This window comes from Sus scrofa, chromosome 14 (assembly GCF_000003025.6).
Source record: "Sus scrofa isolate TJ Tabasco breed Duroc chromosome 14, Sscrofa11.1, whole genome shotgun sequence".
NCBI classification, from domain to species: Eukaryota; Metazoa; Chordata; class Mammalia; order Artiodactyla; family Suidae; genus Sus; species Sus scrofa.
The window spans coordinates 43,470,306-43,491,850 of record NC_010456.5 but is presented as its reverse complement, the minus strand read 5'-3'; the positions used below and the strand labels follow the sequence as shown (position 1 = coordinate 43,491,850).

Here is a 21,545-nt window from a genome sequence, read left to right as displayed (position 1 = left end):
AAAGCATCGCCACTAAACAATGGACACTTTCATCTCCCAGAGTTCCCTTTTATAATCCTCTCCCCATTCCTCCTACCCCCAACCCAATCCCCAGGCAACCGTTGACCTGCTTGCTATCACGCAGTTTGTCTTCATTTTCTAGAGTTTCACATACGTGGGATCACACAGCTATAGTCTTTCATCTGAGATTTTTCACTCAGCATAAATATTTTTAGAGACTTGTGTTGTTGTATATGCTGATAATGGACATATTTTTTTTTTTTAGCCGTACCTGTGGCATGTGGAAGTTATCCGGCCAGGGATGGAAACTGAGCTATAGCAGTACCAGAGCTGCAGCACTGACGCCAGATCCTTAACCCACTGAGCCACTAAGGAACTCCAGTAGTCAATTTTTATTACTGAGCAGTATACTATCTTTATGAATATTTCACAATGAATTCATCCATTCACCTGTTAATAGACATTCTGGGGAGTTCCTAGGTTTGGGCTATTCCAAATAAACCTGCTAATAAATTTTTGCATGGTCGTACACTTCCTGTCTTCTGCCTAAATACCTAGTGTGCCATGTGGGAGGTGTGCATCTAACTTTTTAAAAGACTATTTTCCAAAATGGTATATATTTGACATTCCCACTAGCAGTGTATGAGAGTTCCAGTTACTCCAAATTCTCACCAGCACTTAGTATCAATCTTTTCAAATGCAGACCTTCTAATAACTGTGCAGTGGTATTTCATAGCCGTTTCTGTTTGAATGTCTTTAATGACTAAAGATGTTCAACATATTTTCACATGTTTATCTGCCATATGTGTGTCTTCTTTGGTTGAGTCTCTACTGAAATCTTTGGCCCATCTTTTTTGTTGGGTTGTTTTATTTATGAGTTTTGAGAGTCATTTATATATTCTGGCTTCAAACACTTTATCAGATATGTGATTTGCAAGTTATTTCCTTCCAGTCTGTAGCTTGTATTTCATATTAACTGTGACACTCAAAGAGCAGAAGTTCTTAATTTCAATGAAGTGTGTGATTCATCGACTTGTTCTCTTATTGGTGTCACATCCATGAAGTCTTTGTCCAATCCAAAGTTACAGAAATTTTCCTCCTGTTTTCTTCCAGAATTTTTTTTTCTTTTTTTCTTTTTTTTGATAGGGCAGCAGCCACAGCATATGGAGGTTCCCAGGCTAGGGGACTGCAGCTGCCAGCCTACACCACAGTCACAGCAACTCAGGATTCGAGCCACATCTGTGACCTATACCAAAGCCCACTGAGCGAGGCCAGGGATGTAACCTGTGTCCTCATAGATGTTAGTCAAACTCGTTTCCACTGAGCCACGACAGGAACTCCCAGAAATTTTCAGATTTTAAGTTTTACATTTAGGTCTATGATTCTTTTTTGTTGTTGTTGTTGTTAATTTTTGAATACGGTGTGAATTTGAAATTGAAATTCAAATTGAATTTTTTTTTTTTTTTTTTTTTTGCATGAGAATACCCAGCTATTCCAGCACTGCTAGTTTCCCAGACATATGTTTGGGGAAAGGCTTTGGATTAGAAATGATCCATTCTTCTCTAGCTGGTGAACTCCTACTCATTCTTCAAAACCCAGTCAGAGGTCACCTTGGCTAAGAAGCCTTCCCTGACCAAGGCCAAGTACCTCTGGTGCCAACAGAATCTTGTATAAACTCTGGCATATTCCTTTTTTTTTGTCTTTTTTTTTTTTTTTTTGTCTTTTGCCATTTCTTGGGCCGCTCTCGCGGCATATGGAGGTTCCCAGGCCAGGGGTTGAATCGGAGCCGGAGCCACAGCAATGCGGGATCTGAGCCGTGTCTGCAACCTACACCACAGCTCACGGCAATGCCAGATTCTTAACCCACTGAGCAAGCCAGGGATCGAACCTGCAACCTCACAGTTTCTAGTCGGATTCATTAACCACTGAGCCACGACAGGAACTCCAACTCTGGCATATTCTTATCCCACACGACTGCATTAATTCTCAAGTCTTTCTCTCCTGATAGAGTGAAAACTCATGGATGAGGACCATAACCCCAGCACTTAACAGAGGCCTAGCAGAGAGGGTAACGAAGCACAGGGTATGACTCAGAAAACAATTTTTTAAATATTAAAAGAGAGAGAGAGAGAGAATCAATAACAGAACACTTTGCTTTTTTAAACAATTGAATACCACCTCTCTAGGTCCTATTCAGAGGCCCCATCTTCCAGGAAGCCATCTCCAAATGCACCTACTACCCACACTAACCATGAGCAATATCTACTAAGAGGACCACCACTGATTGAGAACACCAAGCCCAGTGCTAGGTGCTCTCTGAGCATCATTTGATTTCATCATCACAACAAGTCCATGAGGCAGATACCACTACCATCAGCGAGGCTAGGTTCCATACCTGAGGTCACATGTCCAGGAAGTGTCAGAGCCGGGGTTTGAACCCAGACAGCCTGTCCCAGAGTCTACACTCTTCCCTGTACATGTACCACCTCCTGAGGCCCTTTATTTGTACAAGACTCAGTTTCCTGACAAGCCAGGCCCTGCAAAGGCAACCCTGCCTCCGCCACGTGATCAGCCCCTGCCATCCACACACCATGGTAACAAAGGAGATTAGCCACATGGGGGACCCCCCTAACCCTGGCCATGGGGACACAGACACCACCCACACCCAGAAGGCACTCCTCCTTACCTTAGACCACGTGCCCATGCCAAAGGAGCTGCTGTCTGCCATCTGGTTCAGGTACAGCTCTGTCCTGGAAGCAGAGAAGGGACCAGAAGTAAGGGAGGACTTGCCCACATCAGTGGCCTGGCAGGGCAGGTGGTCACCATGGCTTGGGCCCCAGCAACCCCCATGGCTGCCCCAGGTCCTGGCACCACCCTGCAAATATTCCTCACTCAGCCCTTCCTAAGTGACATCATAGAAGAAAGGGCCATGGACTAAAATCAGGAAGTGGGTTCTAACTCCAGGTCTTCTACTGTGTGACCAGCTTGTGAACGAGCTCAAGGATACCAAAGAGTCAGTCATCCTAAATAAGCCCTTTCTGTCTGCTGAGATATGAGATTATTTAGGACAGACCCACCCAACAAGTGTAAATGTTATTCCCATTTCAAAGAGAATAAGACTGAGGCCCTGAGAGTTAGCACCTTGCCCACACAGCTAGCAAACATGGAATTGACAGTCAGTTGGGCTGAGCTCTCCTGGCCCCCCCAAGTCCAGAATCCCATGCTGTCCTGCCCCCCCTTCCCCTGGCCTCTGTCCTCACCCTGTGAAGTGACATGATGTTTAAGGCCCCTTCCAGTGTTCAAACTGAAGATTCCCTAATACAGAGCCCACCTCACCCTGGAGGCTTGAAGAAGTAACCAAAGGGGTAGGCGGAATTACAGCCATGCCCCGCCCCCTCCAGGCAGGACCCACCCACAAAGTTATGCCAAGTCCAGCCTAGGACCCCACACCCACCGTTGGGGCTCAAACTGGTTCCTGGGAAGTGGCTTTCACTCACCAGTACCCAGCCAATTTCCCCAGTTCTGGGTCCTTCAGCGCTGTCTCCCCCAGGGTCTCTACAGACCACACCCTGGAAGGCTCCTGTCAGACACACTTCACATCCAATCTCAGACAACTGGACAGACAAGGCAGCTCTCCTCTGAGTCTCCCTTTAACGCATCTGTAAATAGGGTTCTCTCACTCGCCTCGCAGGATTAACTGAGCTGCTGTATATGGACTCCCACTTTCGGCCGTGCACAGAAGACATGCTCTGTATTTGTTTCTCCTGTACTTGACCTGGTCGCTATTCCCCTAGGTGGAAGGTGACAAATAATCAGGGAGCCTCTACCCAGTGCCAAGCCCTGTGCTAAGTACTGGAAAGACAGAAAGGAGTGAGGCAGGGCCCTGATTCAGAGATCTCACAGTCAGTCTGGTGAGGAAGAAAGACTCGATGTGGCAGGTTTACAGGTATGAACCAGAAGCATGTACCAAACACCAATATGGTATAAAGGAGAAACTGAGAAAACAGGAATCGGGCAGCATTCCTGTCAAGGGGTTTGGAGCAGGGTTTTAAAGGGTGAATAGGGGTTTGCCACCTGAACGTATGGGAGAAAAGAAAGACATTTGTCAAAGTGGAACCAATTTTTCTCCTTTGGAAGCTTCACCAAAGAGCACAGTCTAGTAGCAGCAGAGGTAGAGACAGGGAGACAGCCCGAAGGTCACCAAGGAGCCCGCAGACAGGGTTGAGGCCTGGGTTTTTCTAAGTACTTTTCTCCACGCTCCCAGATCCCTGAAACTCATCTGCGGCAGCCCCCTACCACAACCGGCTTTGTCCTGGCTCCTAAAAACCACACAGCCACCTGCGTCAGGCCCACAGACATGGAGCCCCCAGATTAAGCCAGGCCTGGCATTCTCTGCTGGCAGTGGCCCAGCCCCACCATTCCTGTGCTGCTCCCAGTGGGAGACCCCAGCTCCCCCTCTCTAGCAGGCAATGGCTCTAGGCCAGAACCTAGAGGTACAAGGGTACAGACTGACCACCCCAATGCGGGGGCCACAGGAGAGAGGGGCTTGCCCTCCAGTGTCCTGAGTGATGAGGCAATGGAGATGAAGCCTGTCCCCTGAGGCCATGGGGCTGGAAAACAGGATTCAAACTCCCAAACGCGCAGAATCTACAGATTGTGCTCTCCCATAGCATACCCCTACTGTGCACGACACACCTCACCTGCTGCCTTGGTGTGTGATCCAGTTTATTTATTTATTTATTTATTTATTTATTTATTTTATTTTTGTCTTTTCTAAGGCTGCGTGCACAGCATATGGAGGTTCCCAGGCTAGGGGTCGAATTGGAGCCGTAGCCACTGACCTACGCCACAGCCACAGCAATGTGGGATCCGAGCCGCGTCCGCGACCTACACCATAGCTCACAACACAGCCAGATCCTTAACCCACTGAGTGAGGCCAGGGATCGAACCTGCAACCTCATGGTTCCTAGTCGGATTCGTTAACCACTGAGCCACCATGGGAACTCTCTTGCATGTGATCCAGTTTAAACGCCTATAGGGCTGGCACGAGAAGGTACCCATTCTACAGAAAGCGAATCTGAGGTTCAGAGACGATCACATGGGGCAAAGCCCGGCTCTAAACACACATCCCTCTGGAGATGGTCCTTTCTGCCACACCCCAGGTCTAAGCCTCCAAAAGAAACACCACCACATGTAAAGCATTCACTGTGCCCTGGCGCTGTTCTAAGCACTGTCCATCTCCCCATGCTTTAACTGTCAAGCAACACTCCGAGGTAGGTATTAACACACTCATTTCACAGATGGGAAAATCAGGCTCAGAGAGGTGTAGTCACCAGCCCAAGGTCACAATGCCAGCAAGTAGAGAAGCCAGATGTGATTCAATGCAGCTTGACCCCCAAATCAGTGGTCCTAGCCACTGTGCTACAGCACTCTACTCCAAAATCTTCTATATTTCTGAAGGCCTTCCAGAGGCTTCCTTACCACTCTGTCCCCTTTCCCTAAACACTAGGAGTTCCCCCTCTAATCTGCCTTCTCTCCAAAGGGGGTAAAGTCATCCCTCCGGCCTTAGGCAGGAGGTTCAGGAAGGCTGAGCCTGCCCTTCGGAGCAGGGAGGAAGGGAGGAGACAAATAATGGGAGATGCAGAGACAAACTTGAAATTATCACCCCTTGCCTGGGGAAAAGCTCAACTTTTTCCTCTCCCTGGACCTTCAATAGCACCTTGCCCCTTCATTCAACAAATGAGGAAATCGAGGCTGAGTCAGGAGGCCACAGGCCCAGGGATGCCCAGGACTCAGCAAGGGGCAGAGATGTCTCCCTGGGCCCCTGCCCCCAGGAGGTCCTCCAAGATGAGTCTCCTGGCTGCCCTGCTAGCTGGGTCCCCTGGTGCCTCCTTGCCCTGAGGTGCCCCGGTGAGCAAACTCTCGTGTGCACCCAAGTCTCTTACAGAGTTTAGGGACTTCTGCAAGTTTGGAGGTCTGCTGTCCCTTGCCCTCCTCCCACACAGGTTCGGTACTTCAGAACCTGTACCGAAATGCCACCATGGCAGCAGACACCCTCTGCCAACCCCCGCCCTGCATGCGTAAAGGGCAGGATGCGAGTTATCTCACTTAATCCTACAAGGTCAGTCCAGGTACTGTCTCCACGTTGTGGAGGAAGAAACGGACGTTCAGAGTAGATGACGTTTGGCCAGTTTTACCCAGCCCGTGAGCAGCACCAGGCAGCCGGAATCTGATGCCATATTCCAAACCAGTGGGTTCCACTGCCTCCCAGCTCTGGGTGGAGCCAGGGCCAGGCCCCTCAAGAGTGGGTGGCCTCTGCTGTCCCCGCCCAGCCCAGTCGCTCACCTGAGATCCAGATCCAATCCAGCCAGCATCTGGGAGAAAACCTCAAAGTTGCCTTCCCCTTCTGGCTGCCGGGCCACACGACTCTTCTCCAAAAGCATGGTCTGGGGGTGGGGGGTTGGGGGCACAGGCGCCTGGTCAGCACAGGGTGGCGTCAGGTCGCCCCGCCCTGACCCGCTCCTGGAGGCAACTTGGCCGGACGTCTCTGTGTCAAAATGTACCAACCCTTTGTCTCACTGATTCAGAGTCCATCCAGGGCATCAATGAATGCAAATGTCTCATTCCGATTAAGGAATCCAAAGGTGACAACAATTAAACAGAGCCACCTCCACCATATTCTTATTTAACAGAAGCCTTTAGAAACTGGACCTGATTGGTGATGAATGGTGGGATCTCAGGGCCAGGACAGAAAAGGGATTTATTTGGCACCAGTGAGTCTGGATATTATCCCAGCTCCACATACAAACAACCCCTCTAATAACCTAATCCTATTTTCTGTTCAAACAGAATGTCGCGAGGGCAGTGGAGAAGCAGGGGGGTGATTTTGGAGATAGGAACAAACAGGCCATGTGCTCGTCACACACGGGCTGCCGCGCAAGGCCAGAAAGCTTCTGTTTAATTTCAGCTTACACTTTTAAGACCCAGCTAATGAGCAGCTGAATTGTATATTTACTCATGAATATTTCATCCCTGTGATATTCTGAGGCACAGAATATCACAGGCTGGCTGGCTCCAGGAGGGGACGTCCCGGGAACTGAGCAAAGTGGGGAGGATTGGCTACAGGTTGGGGAGCGACGACCATTTAGACACAGTTTAGGGTCCCAGCTGGAGGCGTGGGCTCTGCAGCCCCAAAGGCTCCCCTCTCCCACCCACCCAGAGGCCTCACCTGGAGCTGAGCGGCCGTGACTCGGCCTGTGGCATTGAAGTCCAGCGACATCACCATGGCAAACCGGGTGGCACCACGGCTGTGGCCAGTGGACACGGAGCCAAAAGCCCGGAGGACAGTGAAGGTGGCTCGAATCTTTTCCACTGTGGGGACATGAGGCAGGGTGTCACCCATGGCCCAGACCACGCCGGCCCCACCTCTCACAGGTTTGCATTTGGCCCCAGGCCCTGGTGGGTGCCCTGCCACCTTCCCACCTCAGCTCTAACCCACACCATTTCACCACTGGGCTGGCCCTGTGCTGCCAGGCACTGTGGTACCTGGATACAGCCTAGCCTGACTTGACTCCCACTCTCCAACACAATACACACTCTCTCAGAAGAATTACATTCTGGGAGGGCCACGACTGGTGCCCCTCCCCACTGTATCCACAGCTCCTAACACGGGTCAGGTGCAGAGCAGGTGATCAATAAAGCACTGGAATAACCGCAGGGGAGAAGTAGGATAGTACAATGGACAAGGGAGTTTGACTATGGGCTCTCCCCTTGGCTAATTACCTGATTTGGAGCAAACTGATTAACCTCCCCATGCCTCAGATGCCCTATCTATAAGATGGGAATAATAACAGTACTTGGGGTTGCCTCAGGGGATTGTCATGAGGTTGCCTGCCTCATGAAGTTATCACGAAGACTAAAAGACTTTTAATAAGGTAAATTGCTCAGAAGGCAAAGTGTGATAGTATGAGTATTATGTTTGTTATTACTAGAAAAGCAATGTTGTCTAGGCCACATATTCTCAGCAGGAAGAATACTGCCCCCAAAAGGGCAGAAATTGATTCTTGAGAGTGGGGGGAGTTTACTCTTTTATGTACAGAGCACAGGTACATAAACATTGCATAAACAGATATGTGGTGTATCTATGGCATTAAATTTTCATGGTGGGAGATGATTAGGAGAAAGAACATCTAAAAACACTCCTCAGAGGGGTAACCATACATTGAGAACACTGGCCCTGGGGTGACAGCTCTGGAGCCAGACTGCCTGGCTTTGGATCTCAACACTAGGATGCATTAGCTGTGTGGCCTTGGGCAAGCTAGTTAACCCCTCTGTGTCTTAATGGCCTCATCTAATAAAATTCAAGTAATAATGATAGTTACCTTAAAGGACTATTTTAAATAATAAGAGCCTGCGTGGAATAGAGCCTGGCATGTAAGTCCTCAGCAAGTGTTTACTATCATCACTACCAACACTATAATTACTCACTGACACTCTTTCTTTAAGGCCCAGCTCAAACATCACCTCCTCAAGGAAGCCTGCCCCCTCCTCTGTGCTCCCTCTCCCTCTCCCCTCCCCAGCTCCACCAGCACTTGGTGCAGAGCATTCCCATTTGACACAGATGTGCAGTGAATCTCCCTTCTGGCTGTTAGTTCCTGAGCACAGGCCCTGCCCTTGTCTTTACTTGCCTGGTCATCTGCACAGTCCATCAGGCTGTGCACTGCACAAGGATGCCACATCTAAGGGGCACATGACTTATATCACGTGGTTATGGGTTTGTACACTTATTAGGATACTGGCCCAGAATGCGGCAATCAAGTGTTTGGTTCTAACAATGTCAACGCGTGATGACTGCCCCACACAATGCCAGTGAGTGTCTTGAGGAGAGAAGCACCTGTTTCTCAGTCACACAAAAGTATCCAACAGACTAGGGGTGGCCCTGCCCAGAAGCAGGCACAGGGTCTGCACACAGGTGAAGGATTATAAGGAGGAGCTGCCTGGCACTCCCTCCACCTCTCCCTTCCCTCCCCCACCATGAACCTTCCCCCCACCTCCATGACACCAGGAAACCACAGTACCTGAGACCCTGCCATCCACACTGCCCGCCAGCCCCACCAGGTGCTCCAGGATCTGCTCGCAGCAGGTGGTCTTGCCAGCGCCACTCCTGCCCAGGGTCACGATGCTCTGGTCTCTCCGCTGGCTCAGCAGAGCCCAGTACGCCCGCTGGGCCAGGGAGCCAATGTGAGCAGGCAAGCCATCCCGCCGGCCCCTGGGCACCTGCAAGAGGATCACAGGCATCAGCCTTCCCATCCGGCTAGTGTCCAGAGAGCCCCAAAACAGTACTCCACACCAGCAGAGTTGCTGATACGTGTGCTATGTATTTGCTGTAAATGATGTAGATGATACCTGAAGTACCTTCCACTTCATTCGTCCATCCATTCACTCTTCACTCAGTTAAAAAGTATTTATTGAGGGAGTTCCCATTGTAGCTTAGCAGGTTATGAACCCGACTAGCATCCATGAGGATGTGGGTTGGATCCCTGGCCTCACTCAGTGGGTTAAGGATCCGGCACTGCCGTGAGCTATGGTGTAGGTTACAGACATGGCTTGGATCCTGAGTTGCTGTGGCTGTGGCACAGACCAGCAGCTGTAGCTCCAATTTGACCCTAGCCTGGGAATTTCCATAGGCTGCACCAGTGGCCCTAAAATGCAACCAAAAAAAAAAAAGAAAAAGAAAGTATTCACTGCATGTCTACTACATAGTAGACACCATCCTGGGCTCTGAGGCACAATGCTACTCAAAGCAAGTAAAGGAAATCTCTGCCAGCCGTGAGGAAATACCATTATACACCTACTAAAGTGGCTTAAAAATGTTTAAATCTTTTCGACACTGATTATCAAGTTCTGGTGAAGATGCAGAGCAACTGGACTTCTCATACAATGCTGGGGGGAATGCTACGGGATGCAGCCACTCTGGAGGACAGCTTGGTGATGTCCATCAGTGAGATGTTATACAACCCAGCAGCCCACTCCTAGGCAGTCACCCAAGAGAAACGAACATTTCTATTCACCAAAAAAACCTTCTGTGTCATTGGTTCTACTGAATGTGTATTCCAAATGACCAAAAACTAGAAACAACCCAAATGTCCTTCAACTAAAGAACTAAAATAACCAGCCATCCCGGTTTCAGCCCTGAAAGACTCGTGTCCCAGAAAACCACTTGGTCCCTGGGGAGCCAATACAACTGGTCTCCCTATGAATAGACAAACAAGGCCGTGTAATAAAATACAATAGAACAAAAGCACCAATGGCTTGTAGCTGCAACAATGTGGGTGAATTTCAAATGCATGGTGCATTGTCAAAAGGTGAATCGTCAAAATGTGACATACTGTACAATTCCATTTAAATGACTTTTCATAAAAGGCCAAACTAAAAAAAAAGGGACAAGAGAACAGTTCAGTGGCTACCAAGGGTGAGACATGAGGGAGAGGGGTCTGGAGAACTCTTAAGGGTGATGGAGAAGACAGTCACACAACTATACATGTTTGTCAGCAATTCAGTGAGCTGAACGCTAAGCAGGTGACTTTAACTGTCTGTAAATTATACCTTAATAGACTTGACGTAAAAGAAAAGCCCTGCCTGTGGAGCTTGCTTTCATTTGGGAGAAGACAGATGATAAACAAACCAACTAATTAAATTATGTTGAAGGAGAGTCATTCAAAAGCCAGGCATCTGGATGAGATCGCTGAGGGAGTGGGCATTTAAAGAGGAAGAGAGGAGAGGTGTGGATGGGGCGCCTGGACCAGGAGAGATCAGGGGCCAGCAAAGGAGGCTGAGGGACAGAAAGAAAACCAGAAGAGTGGAATCCTGGACCTGAGGAATGGGGTGATGGCAGGAGGAGGGAGGGACCAGCCCCTCAAATACTGCTGGGGGTCAAGTCAGAGGAGACCAGATGACCCTTGGGCTTGGCAGCATGGAGATGACCAACGACCTTGACAAAATCTGCTCAGTGTGGTTTTCAGGGAGAACAGAAGAGGGCGGTGGGACACCCAAGGGAGCAGGGGACAGGCAAGGCCACATGTGCCCTCCCCAGTGGCTTGGAGAGACCAAGGGCCCAAACTCCAACATGGAGGCCCTCCCCTAGTCCAGACCTCCAGTCTGGGGCTGAGGGGTGCCCCCAATGCACCATCGCCTTTCCTGCACCAAGACCCCCAGAAACAGTAATCTTCCCCACTGACACAAAGCACAAGGCATGGCAGGACCCCAAAGCTGGTGAAGCAGGACATGCCCCACACTGGCTGGACACAGCCTCAGGGCACATGGTAGGCACAGGGTCCTGCGGTCTGAGCCCTAGAGGTACCTCCTACTTCATAAACAAAATTCAAGACACCATCAGAGGAGTTCCCGTCATGGCTCACTGGAAATGAATCTGACTAGTATCCATGAGGACACAAGTTTGATCCATGGCCTCACTCAGTGGGTTAAGGATATGGTGTTGCCATGAGCTGTGGTGTAGGTCACAGACTCGGCTCGGATCCCATGTTTCTGTGGCTGTGGCATAGGCTAGTGGCTCCAGCTCAACCCCTAGCCTGGGAACCTCCATATGCTGCAGGTGTGGCCCTAAAAAGACAAAAAGAGACACCATCAGACTCCTGAGGCCTGGAGGGAAGAAGAAAGGATTCTGCAGACCTGCACCCCATGCACACACAGGCACCCTGCATGCTTGCACCAGGCCTGCTCAAGGTCCATGCACCCAAGAGTTGCTGAGGCCTCTGCACACAGGTGGACCTGTTTGCACCACAGTCACACCTATACTCACACCAGCAGAAGCCTGCACCCCCAGGCACACACCCAGCTCCCAGCCACCAGGAGGGCCCAGACCCCGGTTAGAGAGGCCCCCAGCCCTGCCCAGACCTCACCCACCCCATCTTCAAGGTGGCCCCAGTCCCAGCATTAGGCAGGTCTCTGCTCCCACTGGTGGCCATTTGAGGAATCAGCCAAAGAACAGAAGGCAGCTGTGAGTTTGGGTGTCTGGAGAGGAGGTGACTAGAAGGGGGCCCACCCCCACCTCAGCATTCCAGAGGCTTAAGGGGATCATGGGACTCGATTCCTCCTGCCAGATGTACCCCAGTGCCTGCACTTTTAGGCTCTTTGGCCCAGGCTGTGGAACAGACGCCACAATCCAGGACAGCCTTTGGATTCAGGCTTGTGGAAAGGGTCTGTGACAAATAACTCCTCCCAGAGCCCCTAAGAAGCCCAACGAGGCGCTAGGCTTCTCAGAAGGCTCAGAGACCTTGGGCTGCAGTTAACAGAAGCAGAGCCCGGCCAGCAAAGGAGGAGAGAAGGCTCGTGTGGCCCTCCCAAGCCCTTGGCCAGAACAGCCAGGCTGGAGGAGGGCCTGGGGAGAGTTCTAAGAGGGGTGGTGTGATGTCCTGGATAGGTCTCAGGGGGTGTTCAGGGCTACTGCCCCCTCTTTAATGGCTCAGACTCATTCAGAAACTAGGAAGGGCTTTGTTCTGAGGGCAAAGATCTAGCTTTTCATCCCCAATTGACAGATGAGAACACGGAGGCCAGAGAGGCATCGTGATCTTTCTAAGGCACCTGCGGTATGTTAGCAGGTATTCTAGAAGCCTGAACCTTCTCTCAGCCAACAAGTCCTCAGAACTGGGCACAGATAAGACTTTGGACCTCCAGTGGGTCTCCCTGCCTCCACTTTTACCAGCCTCCACCCAGTGGCCAAAAGGATCCATTTACAGCATAAGTCAGACCACGTCAGCACTCTGCTAAAAATCTCCATCAGGCTCAGGATGAAAGCAGAGTCTTTAGGACCACATACAAGACCAGGCAGGACCCCGTCCTTGCTCCCCGCAACCTCCTCACCATCTCTTCCTCCACATTTATCTGCTGCACAGTTACCTTTATTACTTTGGGTCTGTCTTCCCCCACTATGATGGAAACTCCCTGAAGGCAGATTTATCTGCCGGTCTTCCCTGCTCCTCACACCACGCCTGGCATACAAGAACCTCAATCACTATCTCAACCAGGAGCCCCTGAATGAATGGAGAGATTGTAGCTGCCAGCCTTTCCACAAGGTGGCGCTAAGAGATTTCCTTTGCTTTGATTGAAGTGTTGACCAAAAAATGGGTCATTTCTACCCTCCACGGAAAAAATAAAAGTGGAACTGAGGCTTTGGTTTCCCAACTCATGTGGGTGTTTGGGACTCCCAAGAGTCCAGCATGGGGTCCAGAGCATAGGCTGGCTGGTGGCATGGGTGTCAGCCCAGCCCCTCCATCTGCTGAACCTGGGAGTCTGGCAACAGGCCCAACTTCTTACCTGTGAAGTGGGGCTTGTGATGGTGCCTGTCCTTGCAGGCGGGTCTGAGAATTAGCAGAGATAATGCGCAAAGATGCATGACACAGTGCCTGGTACAAAGCTGATACCCATTCAATGCTTTCTCTCTTATTATTACTGGCCTTAATACTTCCGCTGCTCTTTCTATCGGTACCCATCTTTCCCCTCTAAGAAAGGGGGAATCACATGGTGGGGGATCAATGCCCCCACCTGATGCCCACAAGGCCGCAGGATCTCACATCTGCAGGATGCTTCTGGTAGGTTTTGGTGCGGGGGTGCTTTGGTTGCTCTGCTCTCCCGAGATGCAGAGGGACCCGCCCCCCACTGTCCCCACCCCCAGTCTTGCCCCCAGGATCCCCCTCACCTTGCCTGAAGAGGGCGCTGTGGGCCCCTGGGGCTGGAGGACAATCAGGTCTGGCCCGGCATAGGTGTGCGGCAGCTGAGCCCGGTAGCGGTGCAGAAGCGTGTTCAGGACACTGGATTCGTTGACACTGACCAGGGAGGCCAGGTCCTCAGCCTGGTCGAGCTCTGGGGGATTCGCCTGTGAACCATCACACAGAGTGTCCTCTGGCCTCCTGGACTCCTACACCTCCACCACCCCTACACACACCCCTACACACACACACACACACACACACACACACACACACACACCCTCCCTGGAGGACTGTGTGCTAAAGGCCACACACACACACACACACATACACCTGGAGGACTGTGTGCTAAAGGCCAGAACAGAACACACAATGACTCTGGAGAGAGTGATGAAACCCTATAAATGAAACAGGGGCACCTCTTCTCTGCTCTTTGTGCCACCCAGGCCCTCTCCCCACACAGGTCCTTCTGCACTTAGCACCTCCCCAGAGGAAGTGCTCTCAAGAAAACGCAGCAAGATTTGAAGCGCCTTCTGCCTCCCAAACACCCAAAAACGGGTGGTGCCTGCTAGAGAGAGTGTCTTCTGCTCTTTCTTCCTCCTCTGTGTCCTGTCGGGAAGCCCTGCATGTGCTCTGTGACACTCAGGACAGAGGCCAATGACCTGACAGCCCCGTTTCTCTGAGAGCCCGTCACACGCTGACGGCTTGGAACTATGCCCAAACACTTCCAGAAGCAAGGGAGGACTGCAGCCTCTCCTTGGGGCATCCACTCTAAAAAAACTACTTCCTATCATTCTTTCCAGCTTCAAGGAGTTCTCTGGCCCTGATGTTCTGGGGTTTGGGTCAATCCTGAGCCCTGTTACGGGTCAGTTTTTCTTTGAGCACATCGGCCCTCTGCAAACTCCCAACACCAGTGGGAGCTGAAGGTCTGGGATGGACCAAGGAGGAACGGAGAGGGATGAGGTTGAACAAGGCCCACATGGGACCCCTGAAGGAAACTCCTTCTCAATCAGTAGGCTGTGAGGGGCAGGAAGGGACTGGGGTAGGACCTTTCACTTCTATCATCACACTCTCACTTATCCTCAAATAGATTTATGTTATAGCACAAAAATTATGCAAAACAACTGAAGCAAAACCAAAAGAAAGGTTGATACCCGAAAGGTAGGCCGTTGGAACCCCTGCTACAATTATTGGCAAACTGCAAACTTGACTGAGTTCCCTGGAAGCCAGGGTGAAAAGGGAAGCACACTTTGTAGCATGATTTGTAATGTGTATAACAATGGAAATAATGACTTTCTTGGGTCAGGCAGAAGAACTCCCAGTTCCAAGACCTGATAAACACATCTCTTAATGTGTCGTCATAAAGGGGACACCATGGAACAATATACATTCAGCATAGCAATGGGTTCAGGGGTGATCTTCCCTATAACTCCCTCCAGGGCATCAGGCCAAAATATTTTCTGCAGTTCAAACGCAAGGAAATCTCTCATGGGGGTGGGGAAGGACAGTGTGGAGCAGGCAGGAAGGGGGACGGGGGCTCACCCGATGAACATGATCTTCATCCACCTCGGTGATGCTCCTGTCAGCATCGATGCAAAGTCGCACCCTTCCTGCTGGCAGGTCGGCTGTTCCTTCATCTGGCTTCAGCACCGTAGCTGGTAGACAGCCCAGGGTGCGGGGTGGGTAGAGGAGGGGCAGAGAGGGGAGACAAAAAGAAGAGCAGAGAAGGAGGGGAGGGAAGAAGATGGGAGAGGAGAGAAGGGTTCTGAGCTGCTGAGCCAGGCCCAATAGCTGGAGAGGAGACCTGGGACAGGTCAGAAATGGGTGGCATCCTCTCCCCTTGGGGCCTAGTCACAGGGAGGGTCCTGAATTATGACCCCAAACCCTTTGAGGACAGAGGCTGGGTCTGCCCAAAACTGGGGCTCTATCAGCTGGCACACTGCCAGGCCCAGTCAGCAGCCAGATGGTTGGGTGCACTGAGCTATCTCCTACCTAGACCTGGGATGGCAGGTAATGGCATACAAGCTGCCATTTCTTCTCCCAGCACCCATGAACAGACATCACTAATCAATCACTCTTCTCAGCTATGTTCTGACTAGGACTCAGTAGAGTCTGGTCACCAGCCACAAGTAATTGACAAAAGTGGGCTCACAAAATGAAATCCGCTTGCACTAGACACTGAGCTCCTTGAGCAACACCATAGGAACTAAACGAGGCTTGTTGCTTTATTGAATTAAATAATTAATTACCAAGGCTCAAATGCCTTTGAAAATAGCACCAAAGAGACCAGTTGCCAAGGATGAAATGATACCCAACTATTCCCACCCAAAAGTCCCCAAAATCCCAGCTGCTCCTCACCCACCCCCTCACCTTACTCCCCAAACTGTCATCAGGACCTGGCAGAGAGAGCTGGCAGCAGCTGGGGGCAGGAGAGGAAGAGACTTAGACCCCAGATGTGCTAACGCTCTTAATTACCAAGAGTAAATCCATCCTTCTGAACCAGCCAGACTTTCTCTGCCTCGTACCACCTGTCCTCAGGAGCCTGAGGGCAAAGATCACTTAAATTAGAGCAGGATGACGCTGGCCTCCCCCACCCCGCATGTGAGAGGCAAACTCCTTACATGGGAGCTTCTCACAGTACAACGGGACCACCTGAACCAGAATCTCCTGGTGGTGAGTGTGTGTGTGTGTGCAGGGCGGGGGGGGCGGGGTGCTTGCTTATGTGCAGAAGCCACGACCCCACCCCAGCTTTCTGAATGAGAAGCTCCAAGGTGAGGCCCAGGAATCTGCATTTTGCACAACCTGCTACTTAAGCAGCACAAAGAGCTATCATATGACATCAGGAATAAGCTTAGACAGAAGGAACATTTCACATGGCTGGAACACTCCCTCACTCTCTGGAAAAGCTCACCCCAGTACTGTCCTGGGGGCCCTCAAGACCCCAGCTTGTCCAGGGGGAACTGCTTGTTCCCTCCTCTGGGCTGGCCACACCCCCTCCAATTTCCTGTCCATCTCTTGTCCCCCCCAAGGGCAAGTCCCATCCCTCTTCTCTGGCCTGCCCCCCCAACTCCCAGGGCCACAGCCCCTCACCTGGTCCAAGACTGCACTCTGGCCTCCTCTGCTCGCCTCCTGCAGCCTCTCCGCAGGGCTCTCCTCCTGCCCCTGCTGCCTTCCCGCAGGGCTCTCCAGACCAGGCTGCCTTGGTCCTTCTGGCTCCACCCCTAGGGCCCTGGCCCCATCACCTGCTCTAGTGCAGGTCCCTTCTGCTTCCTGCTCTCTGCTCCCCGCCTTGTCCTCCTTGCCGGTTGCTGCCCGGGGCTGCTCATGTGCATCCACCTCCTTGGGAGCTTTAGAGCCCTTCTCTGTCTTACTCCTGGCTTTACCTGCCTCCCCAGACTCACTCTGAGCTTGCCCCACCTTTCCCACCTCACCCTGGGGCTCACCTGCCTTTCCAGTCAAGCTCTGCCGCTCACCTGCTTTCTCCACGGCTCGGGGAGCCTCCCCCAACTTTCCACCCTTTCCCTGCACTGCGCCCGCCTTCTCTGCCTTGCTCTGAAGTCCGTGTGTCTTGTCTGCCTGACTTAGGACCCCTTCTTTGTCCTTCCTACTCTGGGGACCTTCCCACTTGCTCCTTCTGCCCAGGGAAGCTCCCCACTTTCTCACCTGGGTTTGGGCTCCCGCCCACTTCCCTTCACCTGCTGCATCCTTGGAGAGATTCCCCTTGGCCACCTTGTTTGAAAGGTCCCCTCCCGCTTTCTCCACTGTCCCTGGCTGCCCCCCCTCACCTGGCCCCTCTTTGCCCTGGGGCTCACCCCCTTTCACCCCTTGGGTTTGGGGGGCCCCACCCCCTTTCCCCACTTCATCCTTCTCGCCTTTTGTCAGTGGCACAGTTCCCAGATCCCTGAGACCCTCAGTCTGGGTCTTCTCAGCCTTTGGGGATGCATCCTCGGTGCTGGCCTGGGGGCCATGAGGAGTTCCTGGGGTCTCCCCTTTCTTGCCCCCTCCAGGGTCTGTGGCTGGGGGTGGGGTCTTTCGAGGAGGGGCATCACGTGACTGAGTCCTCTGCTCCGACTTGGCTGAGTCCGGGTCCAGCTTGGCCACCATCAGCAACACGTCGCCCCTCCTCACACCTCTCCTGAAGGGCAGGCTTTTTTTGGCTGGTGTCCCACTGGGGCCGGACTCCTGGGGCTTCTCGCCATTGATGCTGGTCATCAGCACGGGGTCCATGCTGCCGGCCCCCTCGCCCTTCTTGTCCAGAATGTTTGAGCTCTGGGGAGAGCCTGACTGTTCGTTCTGGGAGATTTGCTGGCTTCCAGATTTGGTGACACTGTTGGGTTGGCTGGTGGAAATCTCTGGGGTCTAGAAGAGACACCACATCCAAAGCTGTTACTGGCCAGACAGATCTATCATTCACTCATTCATTCCTTCATTCATTTGCTCACCCAGCCATTCATTCACCCAAAGACTCTCAAACACCTACAGGCAACAAACCAAACCCCACATCCTACACCCTAGACCTCAGCTCAGAACCTCCAGGCCAAGTGACATTATGAAAGGAGAGTGGACTTTGGAGCCTGACAGACCCAAATCCAATTTCTAACTCTGCCACTCACTAGCTGTGTAGCCTTGGGTAAAACACTTCCCCTCTCTGGGCCCATTTCCTTACCAATAAAATGAGGATCATAATGGCCTACCCTGTATGACAGGTATGAGGATCCATGCTAACATATGGAAACTGAGCCCAGCACCTAGTACGTCCTCAGGAACTGTAGCTGCTGCCATTGTCCTTGGTGCTGTTGTCACTGTTATTATTTACACCTGATTCTTCCTGTTGAGCCAGGAAGGGGTGGGGAAAGGACGTGGAGCCTGTTATCAGAGGACCTGTTCTAGGCTTGGCTCTGATGCTTTCCAGCTGAGTGGCATGGACCACATTCCCCATCCTCTCTGAGCTTCGGTTTTCCCTCAGTGCAGGCGGATATCACCTGACCATCCACATCGTCTGCTGGCTGAGATGTGGAAACTGCAGAGAACTGGGCCAGGGAGCTGCCACTACTTCCGCTGCCCTGGTCCTCGACCTCACACCAATGGAGGGTCTGCTTCTGCTCTGAGGTCCCCCACTCTGGCTTGAACTAGATGTCTGGTCTAGTGTGTCTCCACTGCCTGTTCCTGTCATCTTTCTACTGCCTTGTGACATCAGCCCTGCCCAACACCCCCCACCACCCATCCTTTAACCAGCCTGCCTGTGGCCTGGACCACCCACAGGGCCAGCTCTGCCTCTGCCTCCGCAGAAAGAGACCTTGGGGGTGGTTCTACCCTGATGTCTGTTCATCATCTGCCCTCGTCTGGGTTCTGCCATCTTGGACTGCGCTATCGCCAGCCTCCCACACAGCTGTGCCTGGGGGGCTAGGGTTCGCATCCTCCTGCCCCCAAAGCAACTCCAGGATTGTGTTGATTCCACCTGCAAAGCTTCACATCTGAGTCTCCTTTCCCAAACCCAGGTACCCTCTCTCTCACCCAGGCTACTGCCACAGCCACTGAGCTGGTATCCCTTCAATGTGCTGCCAGTCATTTAAAATCCGATCAGGGAGCTCCCGTTGTGGCGCAAGCAGAAACGAATCCGACTAGGAACCATGAGGTTGCAAGTTCGATCCCTGGCCTCGCTCAGTGGGTTACGGATCCAGCGTTGCTGTGAGCTGTGGTGTAGGTTACAGATGCAGTTCGGATCTGGCGTTGCTGTGGCTGTGGCAAAGGTCAGCAGCTATAGCTCCGATTAGATCCCTAGCCTGGGAACCTCCAAATGCCCCAGCTGTGGCCCCTAAAAGACAAAAAAAAAAAAAAAAAAAGATAAAAAATAATAATAAAACCCGATTAAAAGATTTTGGCAACTGACCAGAGCTTCCAGGAAAACCATTCAATGCCATCTCCTGCCACCCAAAGTTCTGGAAGAGGAGTCCCCACCTCCATCTGGTCTCACCGGCCCTGCTCAGCTCCAAGTTTCAGCCACACCAGGCATCTCCTGCCACGCCTGACACTTCCCAGCTTCCATGCATTTGCTCATGCTGAGCCTGCCGCCTGGAATGCCCCGTCCCCTCTCCACTTGTCCACAGTCTACTCATCTTTCTATACCCAGCTCTGGTGCCCCTCCTCTGCAAATCTGTGCCTCACCACCTCCATCAGAAACTGACTCATGGACCCATGAAGTCACAGAACCCTGGCACTGGTGCACTACTTGCAACAACAACTCCATTCCACATCCTGGCCTAGCTCTGATGTGTCTCTCTCCTGTTTAGGTGGTGGATGCCTCCAGGGCAGTCTCAATCTTCGTCTATGTAGAAATGACAATAACAGTAATGATGGCTATCATTTATAGATCCTTGCAATGGCTCCTCCATCACCATCATGCAATATCCTACTTAACCCTAGGAAGTAAGTTCTGAACTTCTCCCCATTCTACGGATAAGTGAGCAAACACAAAGAGGTTAAGAGGCTTCATCTAAGAGACAAACCCATATTAGAAAGTCACACATGGAGTTCTCGTCATTGCTCAGTGGTTAATGAATCCAACTAGGAACCATGGGGTTGCGGGTTTGATCCCTGGCCTTGCTCAGTGGTTAAGGATCCGGCGTTGCCAAGGCTATGGCGTAGGCTGGCGGCCACAGCTCTGATTCAACCCCTAGTCTGGGAACCTCCATATGCCATGGGTGTGGCCCTAGAAAAGGCAAAAAGACCAAAAAAAAAAAAAAAAAAAAAAGTCACACAGGCCTGAGCCTACAGCCGGTGCCTTTGACAGCCTGGCTGTCTTCCTGGGATTCACTGGAATCTCCTGGGAACTTAAAAAAATCCTGTCATGTTGGCTCCAATCCCACAGAGTCTGATGCAGTTGGTCTGGGCAGTGGTTCCCCCAGGTTACTGCAACATGCAGCCAGGGCTGAGAAACCCCTGGCTGGAGGCTCAGTCTGACCTTCTGGGCCCAGGCAGGACACCTCCTTGGACAGGGGATTGGCTGCACCTGGCAAATCTCACCACTGTCTAATCCATTTTGAAAAGTGAGTCAGTGCCTTATTTTTAACCAAACCCCCACAAAGGAGACACAGGGATGGGCCAAACAAGGTAACGCAGCCCAACCTCCACCCTCCATCCCGTGAGCCCTCTTCCTTAGAATTTCCTCAGTCACAAGCTCTCAGGCCCCTCTGCAGCTTTCCTAGTATAAGGGGAAGGGGCACATTGAGAATCACTGGAGCCAAGAGGAAGCTCACAGCAGAGATGAACAAACTGAGGCCAAGAAAGGGCAAGGGATTTGGCCTGGACCACACAGAGTGGCAGGGCCAGAGCTAGAACCTGGCTCTCCTGACATTTCAGATAGGTCGCTTCCTGCCCCCATGTTATTCCGGCTCTTGCCCTCCCTCACTGGCTGGGTGGTCTTAGGGAAACCAAATCACTTCCCTGAGCCTTGTTTTCCATCCCTGCAAAATGGTGATGGGGTCTAATGGCTCCTTGCAAGGATTATATGAGGCTCAAATCAAATGGCTGTGCTAGGACGAGGAGAGAGAGGCCAGAGCTATTTATTGATTGGGACAAGAAAATCACACTGGCAGGACCCAGCCAGGGCTTGCTGCCTTGCAGGAACATGTCCTGAGGCTGCCCTGCTCCAGACCCAGGAACATCTTGGCCCGTGGTCCAGACACCTGTTGTGGATTGAGACCTGTCCATCCTGCTCAGAGTCTCCATCCAGTCCCTGCGGTGACAGCCTGTCCCCATCCTCTGCTATGTTCTGCTTCTTCACCTGTGCACAGACACTAGCAAAGCCTTCAGACTCCCAGA

General features: G+C 51.8%; 1 protein-coding gene across 1 annotated transcript in view; it reads right to left on the bottom strand.

Moving 5' to 3' along the window:
• Positions 1-21,545, bottom strand: part of MYO18B (myosin XVIIIB) — a 219,907-nt gene that overhangs the window by 195,879 nt on the left and 2,483 nt on the right. Inside the window, 8 exon segments of the mRNA XM_021073682.1 lie at positions 2,687-2,750; positions 6,346-6,446; positions 7,229-7,371; positions 9,078-9,276; positions 13,715-13,891; positions 15,267-15,379; positions 16,200-16,266; positions 16,815-18,083. Of these exon segments, the coding sequence (XP_020929341.1) occupies positions 2,687-2,750; positions 6,346-6,446; positions 7,229-7,371; positions 9,078-9,276; positions 13,715-13,891; positions 15,267-15,379; positions 16,200-16,266; positions 16,815-18,083 (2,133 nt within the window).